At 36.7% G+C, this 17,530-nt stretch overlaps 1 protein-coding gene across 1 annotated transcript; it reads right to left on the bottom strand.

The window, feature by feature from the left end:
• Positions 1-1,320: 1,320 nt before the first annotated feature.
• LOC145031501 (AAA-type ATPase family protein) lies at positions 1,321-3,218 on the bottom strand. The gene has a single exon (XM_078980071.1). The coding sequence runs from the start codon at positions 3,115-3,117 to the stop codon at positions 1,495-1,497; it is 1,623 nt and encodes a 540-aa protein (XP_078836197.1). The 5' UTR covers positions 3,118-3,218; the 3' UTR covers positions 1,321-1,494.
• Between the last annotated feature and the right edge of the window lie 14,312 nt (positions 3,219-17,530).

The following is a 17,530-nucleotide window of genomic DNA, read 5'->3' as shown; positions in this document are numbered from 1 at the left end:
TGTAAACGGTTGTTGGTTTCTTGTCCTAATATGTAAATATGTATTGTTTTTTGGCCTATCCTTTTAAAAACATAAAATAATAATGCAATATTTGATCATTAATAAACCTAAAAATATGGAGACTTTTATGAAAAATTCTCTTTGTTTTGTTACATAACAAAATTGTTCAAAAAAAATATTATTGGAGCTGGTATATTGCAGAACACGATTAATTTGAAAAAAAAAAAAAAAAAAAAAAATTAGTTGTTTACATTTTGACAATGCTCTTTTAAAACAATTATATTTTATGAAAACAAAAATAATTCATCACCATTTTTGACATTCACTTTTTCTTATTTTGCAACTTAGTTGATCTATGTTGAAACTTGAAATGACCAAAATTATGTTTGCAAATTTCATTAAGGGGATGGTAATTTATGGGACATTGAAAATCATATTTCAAAATTAAGGATTCAAAAGTAACATATAATTGCTGAACCATGTCGGGTATACCATTCAATTTAACTACTATCTTGCTCCATATGAGAGATGTGGAGCTGAAGTCAATGTTGCAGAGTCATCCTATCCATTCAATTAAAATCATTTGGATAGAAATGAAAATCACAAAAAAAATTACCTCTCAAAAACGATCACCAAACACTATTGAATTTGCATATTCACTACTGTGTTCAAACAATTGAACTTATAATAATGTCAATTGGTTATATTAGTGTTTTTGCCTTCAATTTATTAAGATCAACATAATCTTCCACCATGTTCAACATTTCAATATCATATTCTTCACAAAAAGATAACTACTCTTCAAAAACGAATCAAACTCATCAACTCTAAATTTTAATTAATGTGATTTATTCACCAAAAAAGGTACAATTACAAAAAAAAAAAAAAAAAAAAAAAAAAAAGATTTGCCTTGTGACTTGATTCACATGGGATTTGTTTCACATGTCATGATTGCATTCAAGGCCTCCATACATGGTTATTCTTTTACAAGAATAGAGCATAAAAAAAAATGATCTTAATTTTAAATGTTGATTAAAATTCAAACGCATTTGACCACAATTACAATCCTTGTTTCACAGCAAAATAAATATCACTTTGAGACGAAGATTTATGCCCAAAATACCAAGATAATGTCTTATGCATCAATGACAACAGAGCACCCAGAATCTGGAACTTAATATTTACAGACACATTCATTAATTTGATTTCACAATTCACATCCTTAGCCAATTTAAAAATACAAAGAATCCACAAAGTTGAGAACAAATTTAAACATCTCAATATCTTTAACCAAAAGAAAGAATCAAGAATAGTCAAAGCTCACAATAAAACAGATTACTTTAACTTTCATCAACTGCTCCTTTACATGCAAGTTTCAAAATTTGGGGACAAAACATCATGCATAAAAGATGAAACAAAAGCATATAATAAGGAAAAGGTCATCTAAGAGCTTCCAAAAACACAAAAATCTAACCTTTTGATGCTTGATTCATATTATTTATCAGCACCAAAACTGCCTGGCCAATCAAGAAACTTAGAACCTTGAAGGGAAACCGGAAGAAAGGACTGAGGCAATGAAGGATTATCAGGGGTATAAATGTAATCTTTACCATATCCAAGTTCTTTCATCAACTTAGTAGGAGCATTTCTCAGATGCAAAGGCACTCCTTCATTTTGCCCAATTGAATCTTTAACAGCCTTCGTGGCAGCCTCTAGTGCTCTATATACAGCTATGGATTTAGGAGCAAGTGCCAGGTAAGCAACACACTGCGCCAGGTTGACGCGACACTCTGGCATACCAATAAAATGACAAGCCTGATAGCAAGAAACAGCCTGAGTGAGAGCTGACGTGTCTGCCAACCCAACATCCTCGCTGGCAAACTGTATGAGTCTACGTGCAATGTAAAGAGGCTGTTCACCACTTTCCAACATTCTAGCCAACCAATATATTGATGCATTTGCATCACTTCCTCTCATGGATTTATGAAGTGCACTGATTAAATTGTAGTGTTGTTCACCATTTTTGTCATATGAAAGATGCTTGCTTTGTAACGCCTCTTTTGCATCTTCAATGGTGACACCCAAAAGCGCTGCAGAATCAGAATTGTCTGATGTAGCACTACCTAAGCGGGAAGAAGCAGTAATGGCGGAAATTTCAAGGGCATTCAATGCGACCCTTGCATCTCCATCGCAGTGCTGTGATAAAAACTCAATGACTTCATCATTCACATTGATTGCTCTCCCTACACTCTGGGCTAAACCGGTGTCGGAATCCTCTGTAGCTCGCTTAAGGATGGTGGAAACATGGTGGGGTTGAAGGGGATTAAGGGTGAGGACTCTACAACGAGATAACAATGGTGTTATCAGATGAAAGGAAGGATTTTCGGTGGTAGCGCCGATGAAGATGATACTACCGTCCTCGATTACAGGTAAGAAAGAGTCCAATTGTGACTTGTTGAACCTATGAACTTCATCTACGAATAATACTGTTCTCGTAATGGTGCCATTGATGGTATTCTTTTTGCGTTTTCTAGCTTCGTCTACTACATCCCTAACATCTTTTACGCCAGCAGTTACAGCAGATAAAGTAACAAATCGATAAGACGAAGATGATGAACAGGAATTAACAATGGCTCGACCAATGGAGGTCTTACCGGTACCAGGCGGGCCCCAGAGGATCAACGAGGGCAAGCGATCACGGTCGATGGCGGACCGAAGAATAGAGGATTTATCGGCGAGGAGGTGGTCTTGTCCTACGATTTGGGAGATGGTGTGAGGCCGCATACGCTCAGCCAACGGTTGTTCGTTGCGAGGCGGAGGCTGCTTCCTTTTTTTGGGTTCTGGTTGTGGTGATGATTCCGGCTCCACCGCCGGTGGTTGCTGGTGATTGTCGGGTGAGTGTCGTGGTTTCTTTGCGGAATTTAAACGAAAGAAGGGATTGATTTTGGGCTGAGAAGGAGATGGGGTAAGGACTGGGGATCTTTTGCTGTCGGTTCTCGATTCTTGGCTGAGAATCCATTCGGTGGCACTAGAAAGGGGTTTGCCGACGGTGGCGGAGAGAGCTTGAGAAACTAACTCGTCGGAGAAACCCATTTCTAGAAGCTGCTGCTTTTCCATTTTCCCGCTTCTACCTGATTTCGCTCCTTCTGCCAACTCTATCTCTCAATCTCCCGGTTTTTGTTTACTAGGTTTTTTTCTTTGTGCAAAAGATGGTAGCGAAAGGTTGTGCGATTTGAAAATTGAAATTAATCATGTGTAATATTAATTTTAATTTTCAAAAAGTAATATTAAAAAAATGGAAAATACGCGGAAAAGTTCCAAATTTTTGTCTCAGTTTTTTTATTTAGTCCTAAATTAATTTTTATTTATAAAAAATAACAGGTTACCGTCTATTACACTCAGTTTAGATATTCGAATCGGTAACCCTTCTATCAGTTGGTTACCTCAACTGATTCGTCTTTATTACCCTCCATTAACATCCCCGTCTTTCTTACCCTCCATCAAAGCAAAACTCTACCAAAAATGGCATCTTCAAGCTCAGTGGGAAGCAAGAGCAATATCTTATCACAAAGGCAAACATTAAGGGCAACATGGTTTTGTGAAGACCCCGTTGGTAAGTGGACATCATGGAGGCCAACAAACCCTGGCAGGAGGTTCATCAGCTGCCTTAATTTTCGGGTAAGTATCCCTTAACCCTCTTTAATTACATCTCAAATCTCTTCCGATTAGGTTTTATTTCCTATATAACAAGATGAGAAAAAAGATCACAAGTACTTTGCTTGGGTCGATCCCCCATTACCAAACAACTGGTACAGAAACATGTTGATGGATTTTCACAACAATGACATTCAAGTACACAATGATTTCGTGGAAGAATTTGTCGAATAAGTTTTGGATTTTCACAACAATGGCATTCAATAGGTTCTTGTACAAGGTGAAGGTGAAAAATTGAAGATTAGGTTTTTTTTGTGTTTGTTGGTAATTGTGTGGATTATGTTGAAGTAGTTTTAAATTGTTGTAAAACTTTTGGCAATGTATGTAATCTTGATTACTTAAATGACAGTTGGATGTAAGTTGTAGGTTGTAGAATGAAGAATGACTTTATGGATACCTACTGTTTGAGCAATGTATAACTGTAAGTGTATGACGTGAACAAGTTAAGGATGTTTTTCAACATAACATAATGACAAAAATGGATGTAACTTATACATCAACAAAACATACCAAAATTAGCCAAAGTGTTAACAATGCAACCATTTTGTATATTGTTTACAAAAGAAATGGCATATTAACAAATTTACCAAAAATGGATTCCTAACAAATTTACCCAAATAGCTCATATAACTGCTTAAATCCAAACCAATCTAATCCAAAGTAAGAGGTTTTTCTGGATCCATTCATATTCCTTTATTGTCCACCACAATTTATCCTTTCAGAAAGTTTTCTCGTTTTAACCCTAACATGAGTATCATCAAGTCCTTTTTTGTCATCCTCATCTCCATCTCCATCATTGTCCTCTTGCGTTTCTTCAACTCCATCTTCATATTCACTCCATCTTCATCATTAGTAATTACTTGATACATGTATAAATGAAATGAAAAATAAAGATAATCAAAAACATTACCTTGTGTCGATCAGAAATAACACATAAATCCAAGCCTCCTTGTAATTCTAGGTCATCATGTAATAGTTCCAAAAACCACTTCCAGATGGGCTTGTTCTCAATTTCAACTACTACCCAAGCAATGGAATACACATGGTTATTTGCATCCCTCCCTATGGCAGTTAGCAGCTCACCTTTACATCGTCCCTTCAAAAAACTCCCATCAAGCCCAATAACTCTTTGATAACCAACTTTCCATCCTTCTTTGATAGCCTTAAAACATGTATACATTCTATTGAATATAGTAGTGTTATCAGGGTTTACAGTGACAGATATTTGAATTGTACTCCCCGGATTGGACCTCATCAATTCATGTCCATAACCCCATACTTTTGCATAATGATCACTCAACTTTCCATCTATTAAAGAAATTGCCTTACACTTTGCTCTATAACATTTTGACTATGAAACCTTGAAATGGAACTTGCCTTGAATAATAGCTTGCATTTCCTTACATTTCATATTTTGTTTCCTAACCATCTCCTTCAGATTAGCACTACGAACATTCCTAACACAGGTATGTTGCTCAACAATTTTTTTGATTTGTAATGATCTTTCGGTGCTCATCCATGAGGCCCTTACAACAAAGGGACATTGAAATTTCTTAGGGTCACTTGCACATACATCCATAAGCCTTACACTATCATATTTCTTGAACCTAATTGGATAACCCCTACTTATAGAGTAATTTTTCAAACAAAGCTTTAGTTGGTGTGGTGATTCATACCTCTCCTTACGAATTGGCTTCATATTGTTCCATTTCACCTTCGAATCATGGATTGAGCACTGAAACTGCAATTTGTCTTCATCGTCATCCTCACTATCATTCATCTTCTCCTGTGGTGCTTCATCTTCTGAGATTCCTTCAAAACCATTTTGGTTTATCTCATGTTTGGTACATTTTTCAAGTGCTTCGTCTGTGAGAGTGTTTAGGAACTCATCTTTGCATCTACTTCTTTGTTTCTATTTGAAAAACTCATCCAATTCCATGTCAATGGTATCCAAGTCATCTATTGTCACCGTTATCACTAAAAAACACAAAGTAATCAGAATATTATAAGGGAAACAAGATACTGGAGGACCACGTGGGTTTTGTTACCTTTGATTCTTCTGGGGTAGGGTTTTGCTTCGATGGAGGGTAAGAAAGGGTTTTTACAAAGGAGTGGATGACGGGGAGGTTAATGAAGGGTGATACGGACGAGTCAGTTGGGGTCACCGGCTAATAGAAGGGTTATCGGTTCGAAGGTCTAAACTGAGTGTAATAGCTGGTAACTATCATTTTTCATAAATGAAAATTAATTTTGGACAAAATCATAAACTGAGGCAAAATTTTGGGACTTTTCCACATATTTCCCTAACAAAATAACCAAAAAATTATATTTATCTTAAAATTTCTGTGGAGTTTTTAAATTTCTTATAACACAATAACTCATTTTTTTAGTATTTATCTTATAATTACTACGGTCATGTTTATTGGTAGCGTTTTGTTAAACGTCGTATGATATGGTATTTAGATTTAGAACATTTTGTTTAAATTAAACGTTAAAAGCTTGAAGTGACATACGATGTTTTTTGTTCAAAACATAGTGTTTTGAACATGACTTACATGTATCATAAAAGGGTATTTGCGAATAGTAAATTGGAAACAAACAATCTTCTAGCATAAAATCCTACTTTTTATCATCTTTTGAGTTTTGTGAATCAAAAATTTGAAACAAACAAACTTACAATATAAATCCAACATTTTACCATCATGTGGGTGGTTGAGTGACGAAACTCTGAAAGGGTTCAGGATCCATAAATGTTACCATACATATAGCTTAATTATTTTGTACATTAACATTTATCAAATGTTGTTTCATTGTTACTAAGGTCAGATCATTAAATAATACAGATAACCGTGGGATTAAAAATGCATGCTTTCAGTCGTTTTCTTGTTATGGTCGTCTTGGAAACCCCAAATCTCTCTCTCTCTCTCTCTCTCTATCTCTATCTATCTATCTATCTATCTATCTTTATCTCTCTCGTATACATGCACAAACCCCTAGTCTTTCATCTCCATTGTCGCCACCACCTCTCATAACAACCACCATGCTCTACCTTCTGCACCACTTTGTGCTCTATAACTTTCAGAATTTTTCATATCTTTCCATTTTTTAACGACTTAAATTTATTAGCAAGCTAGTAAAACACGATTACATAGAAATAACGAACGGGGGATTTTGGAGCCAATTACTCCAAAAAAACTCCAACGTTATTGCTCATATTGACAAACCACAAGAAGGAACAATCTACAATCTTATCAAACAAAACTTCAACGTAAAGGAGGTTTATCACAAAAAAATTACTTCATTTCAAAAATATCATAAAACCCATAGCCCACGTACAAAATCATCTCCAAAAGTGTTTTTTGAAGCCTGAGAATCATCTATCAATCCATAAACATCCACCAAGTTGTCCATATCGGGCAACAATAATGGCTATCATGTTAAAAATGTTCCATCCACTCACACACACAACTACACACACCATGTGTGTTGATGTGTGGTGTGTGGCTATGTGTAGCATGATTGATAATCTAATTTTATATACAAAATAACAATCTAAATATTTCCCAACATGATCAGTCTATTTCATTAACAAACCAGATCGCTTGACATTTACTTACAAAGGAAAACCTCTCTACAAGTTCCTATACTACTCTCAAAGATTAACTGTGATACCATGAAAATTTACAACCAATTTAAACTTTTCAAAAACAACTCATATTCATTAAGTTACTACAAAAAAGTTTTCAGTTCATTTATTATCAGAGTATCCCAGAAACATCAACATAAAACTGAGGAGCGGTACGATCACGCCTTCGCCTTGCCACGATCTCCTGAAGTACCTGAAACAATACACTGAAACTGTAAGCCCGAAAGCTTAGTGAGTTACCCCCAAAATACCAACCACAAAACCATACACATATCATATCATATCATAAACAGAACATCCATGCATATCGAGTCTACAGTGTGACTGGTCTGCCTGCACCAGGCCTTCAATCCACCCGGTCCACTCTCTCTCCGAGCCTACAGTATGACTGGTCCGCCTGCACCAGGCCTTCAGTCCACCTGGTCCACTCTCTGAGTCTACAGTATGACAGGTCCGCCGCACCGGGCCTTCGGTCTGTCTGGTCCACTCCCCGAGCCTCGGCATGTTTGGTCCGCCCTCTTGGGGCCGTCAACCTATCCGGACCGCTCGCAGGGCCTTCAATCTAACCGGTCCGCCCTGGGTATGTTGGCCTACGGCACAAATCAGGACCCGATTCAAACCAACCCTAGTCCAACAACCATGTGCACATAAACATATAATCATATAGCAGTTTACAACTAATCAACCGATCTAGCAGATCACATAACATAGAAACATCCTAACCAGGATACCGACCTAACCGGTCACTAACATAGCATTATCCTATATACAAGGATACCGACCTTAACCAGGTCTCTAACATATACCACCCTAAATACCATGATGCAGACATAGCACGGCAATAACATAACAAACAACTACCCGGATTCCCATCCGATAAACGGCCGACCTTGGTGCCTTAGACCCTGTCGATATAGTGAGAATAACTCACCTGCAACTGCCGACTTGAAGAAATAAGACCACGTTGCTCTGACCACCAGCACGAACTCCACCACTGATCATTACCAAATAACCAAAACCAATAAACACCAATAATTACCAAAATACCCTTGGAAGTCAAACTGGTCAATCCCTTAGTCCAAGTCAAAGTCCTCAGTCAAATTCAACCTTCCTAGTTGACCCTACTCACCGAGTCAACCCGTTGACTCGTCGAGTTCCTATGCTCAGAAACTCCCATGCCACGACTCAACTCGCCGAGTCGCCCCAAGACTTGTCGAGTCCAACAAGCTCTGAGTCCCTTCCTGCTCAACTCACTGAGTCGTCCCTCGACTCACCGATTCACAGCTCAACCAAAAAGGTTAGGACTTCTCGACCAGACATGCCGAGTCCAAGAACAGACTCACTGAGTCCAAGGCAATCTTCAACAGACTCGTCGAGTTGTTCTCCCAACTTGTCAAGTTCCTGCCCATCTTCATACAACTCGCCGAGTCTACCCATGTGACTCGCCGAGTTACTATGCGACTCAAGACTGATATCAAGCCCGACTCGCTGAGTCATCTCCCAGACTCATCGATTCTATACGTAATATCTTCATTCAAACGATCACAGGCCATTCCATTGCTTCCAATACAAAGATTTGGGCTCCTAGGGCCAGATTCACACGTAAAGTTTCCAACTTTACGTGCATGCAAGGATCAACAAGCTCTAATCAAGCTAAAATGAAGGTTTAAGGAAAGGACACTCTCAATCAAGCCCCAAAGCTATCACTTTCTGATTACATGGCTCCAAACCAACCTAAATCTGAAGTTGCAACCTCAGATCTAGTCTCTATACCCGAAATAGATCCCAACCATGCTAAATAACCCCAAATCACACACCATGGATGAAATAACAAGGAAATAGCTTAAGGTAAGGTTCTTTTACCTTATAGATGAGTCTAAACTGATGTAGACTTCAGATCCACAAGCTCTCTTGATGCTATCCTCAAATTCCTCCAACTTCTCTTCACCAATTTCTTCTTCCAAGCTTCAATCTTCTCAACAATGGAGTCTCTCACGATTTAGGGTTTCTGGATCTCAAATGGGTAGCAAAGAGGCTGAAGGTGGGTTATAATGTGCTTTATATATAGGGCACAACCCCGGATTAGGGTTTCACATTCCAGCACGGACTCCTCGAGTCCAGCCTCCGACTTGGCGAGTCCGATCACTTAACATGTGCCCGACACACGCTTAAACTCGATGAGTTCCAGCTCCTACTCGCCGAGTTTCTCTTTTCCAAACTTACACTTTACCCCCTGAACTCTTGATTCTGAATTGGGATGTTACATTAACACTCATATAGAACTTGAACAAGAACAAAAGGAATATAAATCAGTAAAAAAAATATCAAACCCTAATATGAACTGAGAAGAATGCACAACGAGAGAGAAACATGGATATTTTCACACACTCTAATGAGGTTCCTTCACATACAGAGAATATATACTCAACCCAACTGGAGCTCCAAACCCGGAATAGATTTGCGCGTAAAACCCTGTAAATAAAAGAAACCAACAAGAACACTATCTACCCTAAACAAACAAATAATAACAAAACAAGTCTAACAATTAGTTTAACCAAATAAATGAGAATACTTCAACATTCCCCCTTAAACTAATAGTTGACAAAGCTAATTAACTTTGAAAGGATCAAAAAGACCAAGTAAATTAATCAGAAACGCATGTTGACTTAAACTTAACCCCTTAGTTAAAACATCAACAATGTTCTTAACCAAGTTAACTGTATTTTTTGAAATCTTTTCTCTTAAAAAATGTACATCTATCTCAAAGTGTTTAGTCCTATCATGGAAGACCAGATTAAGAGCCAATTTAATGGCAAAATCATTATCACATTATACTTACAAGACTTTGAGACATCAATACCAAGATCCAACAACACTTTTATTATCCAAATTATTTCACATGTGACAAAACCTAAGGCCCTATACTTAAATTTGGTTGAACTCCTCGAAATAGTATTCTGTTTTTTGCTTCTCCAAGAAAAAGTGACTTTCCAAATAATACACAATAACCTATAACGCTCGTAGATTTGGGCTAGTCAATTTAGAAATGATAAGCATCGAAAATGACTTTTTGATAGAAGATTATTTAGAATGCATAATCTTAACCAATTTGTAGTCGTCGTGACAAGGATTCTGGATATATAAAGAACGCCGAAATCCGAGTTATAACGAAGAAGTTATGACCTGTCGAAGTTTCGCGACAAAACCGACACGACGTTGTATGACGTAAAAAGTTTTTCGTTAAAGTGATTTTTAGCCTTAATGATCTAAACTAAAATTGTTGTATTTGTTAAACCGAGAGCGTGCATAAAAAGAATATCCAAATCTGACTTCGTATGAGGAAGTTATGAATTTTCTAAGATTTGACATAGCAGTATGCAGTCCGAAACTCGAATTTTAGATCGAGTGATTTTTATCCGAAATAACCTAAACGATAACCGAAGTTCTTGTTGATATTAGTTTAACGGTAAAAAGATAGATGAAAACGGACATCGAATGAAAAAGTTATGAATTTTTAACGGACTTTTCCTGTCCCGGACTGTTAAAAATATAATTTTAAAAATAAAGTCAAAATTAGCCTACATAGTCTAAACGAACGTTGTAGAGCTTAATTTCACCTACGCGTGGATATAAATAACGTCAAAAACAGAGTTCGTATGTGAAAGTTACGAATTTTTGAATTTTGGGCACAAACTTCGAGGTTGGTCCGAGGGAGTACGCCCAACGTACTCGTGTGTGTGATCCGGAGTTGGCCACGTTTCCTAATTTCTCTTATGCAACACATATCTTGTACCACAACACGTACGAAGCCACTAAGCTTCTACACCCAACGTACTAAGCTGTACGCCCAGCGTACAACGGCTTACGCCCCGCGTAGAGAACCGCTGAGCAATACGCCCAGCGTACGGACAGTTTCCAGCCACTATAAATAGAAACCGAGGGCTTACAGATTTTGTTTTGAAAATCTACTCTTTTTCACCTCCTATTCTCTCTAAAATTTCCCTAACACCCCCCGAAGCCTAGGAAACATTCCTGACACCCGAAGCAAGTTCTGAAGTCCCCAGGAAAAGAGTTTTCGAGCCGAAACTCTTCCCATGTGAAGCCCGTTTTTTTAGAAAACATCTCAATTTCATCGAAAAAGATTATTTTAAGAGACGAGGTGCTGCCAAATTATCATCTTATCAGGTGAGTATATAGTTACCTTCATCTTACACATAGATATGAAGTATTTTCTATAAAATACGTGCTATGTGTAATTATATTTTGTGTTTAGTTTATATGGGTGTTGATTAGATGTTTTATACAAGTTTTAAATTGTATATGTATTTTAATCTACAAATATGCTGGGTAAAACATGGGTAGATGAAATAGTTCGTATGTGATGAAAGATGAGCTAGATAAATGAGATGATCGGTGATATAGATCATGAGATGAGGGTGAGGGGTAAAATATGAGAGAAGCACTTACCCAAACTTTGGCCTGCGTTATTCAACAGAGTATGGATGACAACCATGGACTATTCTAGACGGCTCGTGGAACACTAGCAGACTCGCAAACTTTAGGTGTTGTGAACTATATGTTTATCAGATGTACTCTAGAAACCCATTGCCATGTATTGCAGGTGGATTCCTGTGAATAATACTATCAATAAATGAGAGCTATGGACTTAGCACATGTTGTATAAACCCTGGCAACTATGGACTTAGTGCCCGTTGTATAAACTCTTGCAGCTATGGATTTAGTGCATGTTGTATAAACCCTAGTGATGATATACTTAATGCCTATTCCTTAGGATAAATCCTTAGGAATGAGTGATAGATGATTCTTAGGGTAAATCCTTAATAAATAATTAAGACATGGTTATTTGTTATTAATCCCGGAGTATGGGATTAAGACATTGTTATTTGTTATTAATACGAGAGTATGGATTAAGACATAATTAAATTGTCCCTAGTCCGAGAGTATGGAATGTGTACAGTTATTGATCTGTGAGTATGGATTAGACATACCCGATCCGGGAGTATGGATTAGGTAAAGAGGTAAATTTTAGATCCGGGAGTATGGATTAGGTAAAGAGATTGATTTTAGATCTGAGAGTATAGATTGTGTCGTTGTGAGGATCGATAGAGTGGGGTAATAAAGAGAATAATAAGGATGGAAAAATTAGGTTGATTATTGATGTTTAAACATAATAAATTTATTTATTGTGTGTTGAAAACCCTATATGCTCACCAGGTTTCCCAACCCGACTCACTCAAGTTATTTTTATCACAGGTGTCGATACGAAGCTACGTTACACTGAGAGATTAAAGGAGATGTAAAATCACTAGTGTAAATGAATGTATGTTCTGTTTATGCTTATGTTTTTGTATTGACGATGACATCCCAAAGTTTTAAAATGAATAAAATACATTTCCTCGGAAATGATTTGATAATATATTATTATGTTTTTGGGAAAAAATTCCGCAACGTATTTCTTTAAAAGATACTCTGATTTTTATAATCAAGCATAAACAAATCAGTCTTTTCGGACTGTGAAATTGGGGACGTCACATAACCAGTAACAGATCTTCTGGTTGACAGGCATTTAGCCCAGTCAGCATCAACAAACCCATAAACATCAACAAAACTAATTTTAAGAATTAAAACACCTTTACCAGGACTAAATTTAAAATACATCAAAAACCTTAAAGCAATATCCATATGAGACTTTCTAGGGTTGTTCATGAATTGACTCGAAGTATGGACGGTATAAGAGATATCAGGTCTCGTAACAATGAGGTAAATTAACTTTCCAAATATTTCTGATATTTTGTAATCTTACTCAATAAAACATCATTTTTATCCAGACCTTCTTTGTAAATTTTTTGACTAGGATCAAGAGGAACCTTTACAAGCTTACATCCTAGTATAATAATTGAAGAACAGTGGGGGGGCAAAGTCTAATTTTATAGTTTTAAGTGTAATATGTAAAAAAAATTAATAGTTATGGGCTAGTTATGAAAAAAAAAACAGGGGGGGGGGGGGGAACCCCTCCTGATCCAATACAACCTCCGTCCTTGTTCCCAAAAAATACTTCAATTTACCTGAATCTTTGATTAAGCAAAGAGATTTCAAAAACCTTTTGACACTATCAATTTCAGTCAAGCTATCACCTGTGGGAATTATATCATCAACAAAACCAACAAAATAACAGTAGACCCATTTTTATCTCTAACAAATAAGGAGAAATCATTGATAATTTGTATAAATCCAAAATCAGATAAGGAATTACACAACTTTTCATTCCATTTATGTGGTGCTTGTTTCACCATATAAAGACTTTTTTAGTTTGTACACACGACTGTCCCCCTTTATATGATAGCCCTGAGGTAATGTCATATATACATCCTTATCAAGGCTACCATATAAAAACGCATTGTGAATATCCAACTAAAACAAGCCCCAATTATTATTAATAGTAATAGAAATAACAAGCCTAACAGTAACCAATTTAGCTATAGGAGAAAATGTTTATGCATAATCCAACCCTTTTATCTGATTATAGCCATTAGCTACAAGTTTAGCTTTATACCTATCAATTCCTCCATTAGATTTGTACTTTATCTTTATAAATCCACCTATATCCAATTGGTTTTCTATCTTTAGGCAAATTAGTTATATCACAACTATTATTATTGTAAAGAGCCTCCATCTCACCATTCATTGATTTAATCCAGTTAGGATTAGAGCAAGTTTCAAGATAAGATTGAGGTTATAAAGTTTAATACAATTTAGAAATAAAACATTTGTTATATTTATTTAGAAAAAAGTGATTTACAGTTTTTTCAATTTCATATTTGTATTTACCCTCAAAGATAAAATCATTAAACATGGAAGGAATTTTAGGAGTCCTATGAGGTATGTGAGTTTGATTAGAAGAACTAGAAGAGGGAATTAAAAAGGACCGACTGCTTTCCTCAGTCTCATTAGATGAATTGGGGTCATCTTCATCAAACCAAGGCACAAACAAGGAATCATCCTGAGTAATATATGTTTGTGTAGTATTTGTAGCAGAATCATAATGAACCAGGTCAAAACCATCAGAAGGATGGGTTACACCCAATTCATCTGAGATAGAAAAATCAACATTAGAATCAGATAGCACAGACTCATCATTGGAAAAAGGGTCTAGGAACATGGGCTTAATTTGACCATAAATCAAACTGTTTTCATTAGGACTTTGTTTCTTCATTTTATAAGGAAAAACACTCTCATAGAATTTCGCATCCCTGGAAAAAGAAAGTAAACTCATAGTTAAGACTTAAAATCTTATAACCCTTTTTTTCTTTAGAATAACCGATTAAAACACATTTTTCAGACCTCGAAGAAAACTTATCTAAAACATTTAGTTTTGCAGCAAACATTAGCATCAAAAGACTCTTAAATTTTCAAATTTAGGATAATACTTATATATTTTTTCAAAATGTGAAATACCACCCAAAACAGAAGATGGAACACAATTGATTAAAAAACTGCATTTAAAACTGCATCTCCCAAAAAAAACATTAAAAGAAAACCATATTCAAATAAAAGAGATCTAGAAACATTTAAAATGTGTATGTGTTTTCTCTCCACAACAACATTATGTTGTGGAGTGTACAGACAAGATGTTTGATGAAAAATGTCTTTAGTTTCAAGAAGACCTTAAACTTTGCGATTAATAAACTTGGTTCCATTGTCATACCTTACAATTTTAACTTTAACAGAAAATTGATTTTCTACAAGATTCAAAAATGATTTAATACAAGAAAACACTTCATCTTTTGACTTAATAAGATATACTCATGTCCCCCTAGAAAAATCATCCACACCAGTCAGAAAAAATTTAAAATCCCCAACTGAAGTTATTTTGTATGGTCCCCAGACATCAAGATGAATTAAGTCACCATTGTTTTTAGAATTATGAACACCGGTATTAAAAGATTCTCTAGTTTGTTTAAGTTTATGGTAAGTTTCACAAGGTGGAAGGGATTTATTATCAAAGTTAAGTTTATCTTTTAAGACATTTAAGGCATAATCAGTAGGACGTCCAAGTCTATTACGCCAAGTTAGTTTAGAAACAAAGAATTTTATAACACAAGAGTTGCACGAGGGCTTGCATGGGGGAGTACATGAAAGATAGTAGAGTCTCCATCCCTCATTACCAGTCTCCATGGACTGTGAATCCTGCACCATATAATTGTACTCATCAAAAATCACTTTGCATTTACTATCTTTGCAAAGTTTGTGAACAGACAAGAGATTGACATTAAATTCAGGTAAAGTAAGTTTATTTGAAAGATTCATGTTTCCAATTTTATGAACTTTAGTTGTTGAACCATTTGGGTGGTCAACTCTTAAATTAAGGTTAGAAACATTAACAACATTATTCAGATTAGACTCAATTGAAGTCATGTTGGTTTGACCCAGAGTCAACAACCCATTTATTAGTTTGAAAAGTATTTTTAAACACAAAATTACAAGACGTACATGCCATGTTGGAATTAGCAGTTACTTCATCCACATATTGTTTGTCACTGATAGGTTGAAGTTTTGAAAATTGATCTCCAATGAGAGACCTAAGATCAGAAGAAGTGGAACTAGAAAATGAAAAATCACCATTACTATTATTGGAAGTTACATTTGTGATGACCCAAAAATCATGACTAAAAATTTTGTTTGAAAAACATTACTTAAACCACGATTGTCTATCCATAACATAATTCCTTACATCAAATCAGAGTATTAATTCAAAACATGTTCTTATTATCAGAGTAAAACATCCCAGACTGACTAACTATGGTGTGTGTCATGCGATCATCCCGAGCTCTTCCCTCCGCTACCAGAAGTACCTAAAACCAAAACTGAAAACTGTAAGCACGAAGCTTAGTGATCTCCCTCAAACTACCACATACCATACAATAACATATAAAGCACATACTGAGCCTTGCCTACTGCATCGGACCGAAGTCTGGACTAACTTAGGCCTTGCCCACTGCATCGGACCAAAGTCCGGACTAACTGGGGCCTTGCCCCCTGCATCGGACCGAAGTCCGGACTAACTGAACATAGCATAACATAATCATAGCATATAACAAAAGCACATATACTGCATGCTGCATCGGACTGAGGCCCGGACTAGCTAACACATATACATGCCCGAATCACAAAGACTTCAAGCATACTGAATTACTGCATCGGACCAAAGTCCGGAGCTACTGCTATCTAAACGGGCCGACATTGTGGTCGTAGACCCATTCCTACTGGAAGGAAAACTCACCTGAACTACTGAACTCGGTCGATAACCCTCTAGCTGCTAACCGAACACTCTCTGAAATGTTGCTCCTCTAGCTCCCTGAGCTACCAATACCAATAATAACACTTAGACTAAACTGTCCTCCCGAGGTCAACTATGTCAACTCAGGTCAACATCCTGGTCAAAGTCAACCTTCCAGCTGACCCGACTCGCCGAGTTGTTCTACCAACTCGCCGAGTCCATGCTCTTCTATCCCAAAACAACCCCGACTCCACTCGTCGAGTCTGGAAATAACTCGACGGATTCTCCTTCAACTAACACTTTAGGACCATCTTCAACGGACTCGCCAAGTTCATCCTCGAACTCGTTGAGTTCATCATAATAGCATAAATGTCTAGCTTTGACTTGCCGAGTTGTATGAACAACTCGTCGAGTTCATCTTCATAATTAAGAAGATTGTCTTGGACTCGTCGAGTTTCTCATTGAACACGTCGAGTGTTATGATCTTGATGATCATTAAGGGTCCAGACTAACTGAATCCTCACTAACCCCACTCACTGATCCGACTCATAAATAGAAGGGTTTGGTTTTACGACCCGACTCGCCGAGTCCATGAACTGACTCGCTGAGTCCTCCTTTTGACAACTATATTATGTCGATTACAATCCATTCTAACACCTCCAACCCATAGATCTGGGCTCCAAATGCTAACATTGCACGTAAAGTTGCTAACTTTACATGCATGCAAGGTGTTATGAAGCTAGAACACCAAATACAAGCTATTATGAAGGTCTAGGTTATGGAATGAGGCTATGGTTGGGTAAAGCTACACCCTCAGAGCTCCTCAAGTCATAAATGCTCAGATCTCAAGTCCTTTTCGTCCTCAAGGCTCA

The sequence above is a fragment of the Lactuca saligna genome, chromosome 1 (assembly GCF_052625555.1).
Source record: "Lactuca saligna cultivar CGN05327 chromosome 1, ASM5262555v1, whole genome shotgun sequence".
NCBI lineage: Eukaryota > Viridiplantae > Streptophyta > Magnoliopsida > Asterales > Asteraceae > Lactuca > Lactuca saligna.
Note: the sequence above shows the minus strand (reverse complement) of the source record. Positions and strands in the feature narration are given on the sequence as shown.

Bases quoted from the DNA above. Each gene is read 5' to 3' on its own strand.
- LOC145031501 (XM_078980071.1), bottom strand. From the start codon at position 3,117: ATGGAAAAGCAGCAGCTTCTAGAAATGGGTTTCTCCGACGAGTTAGTT.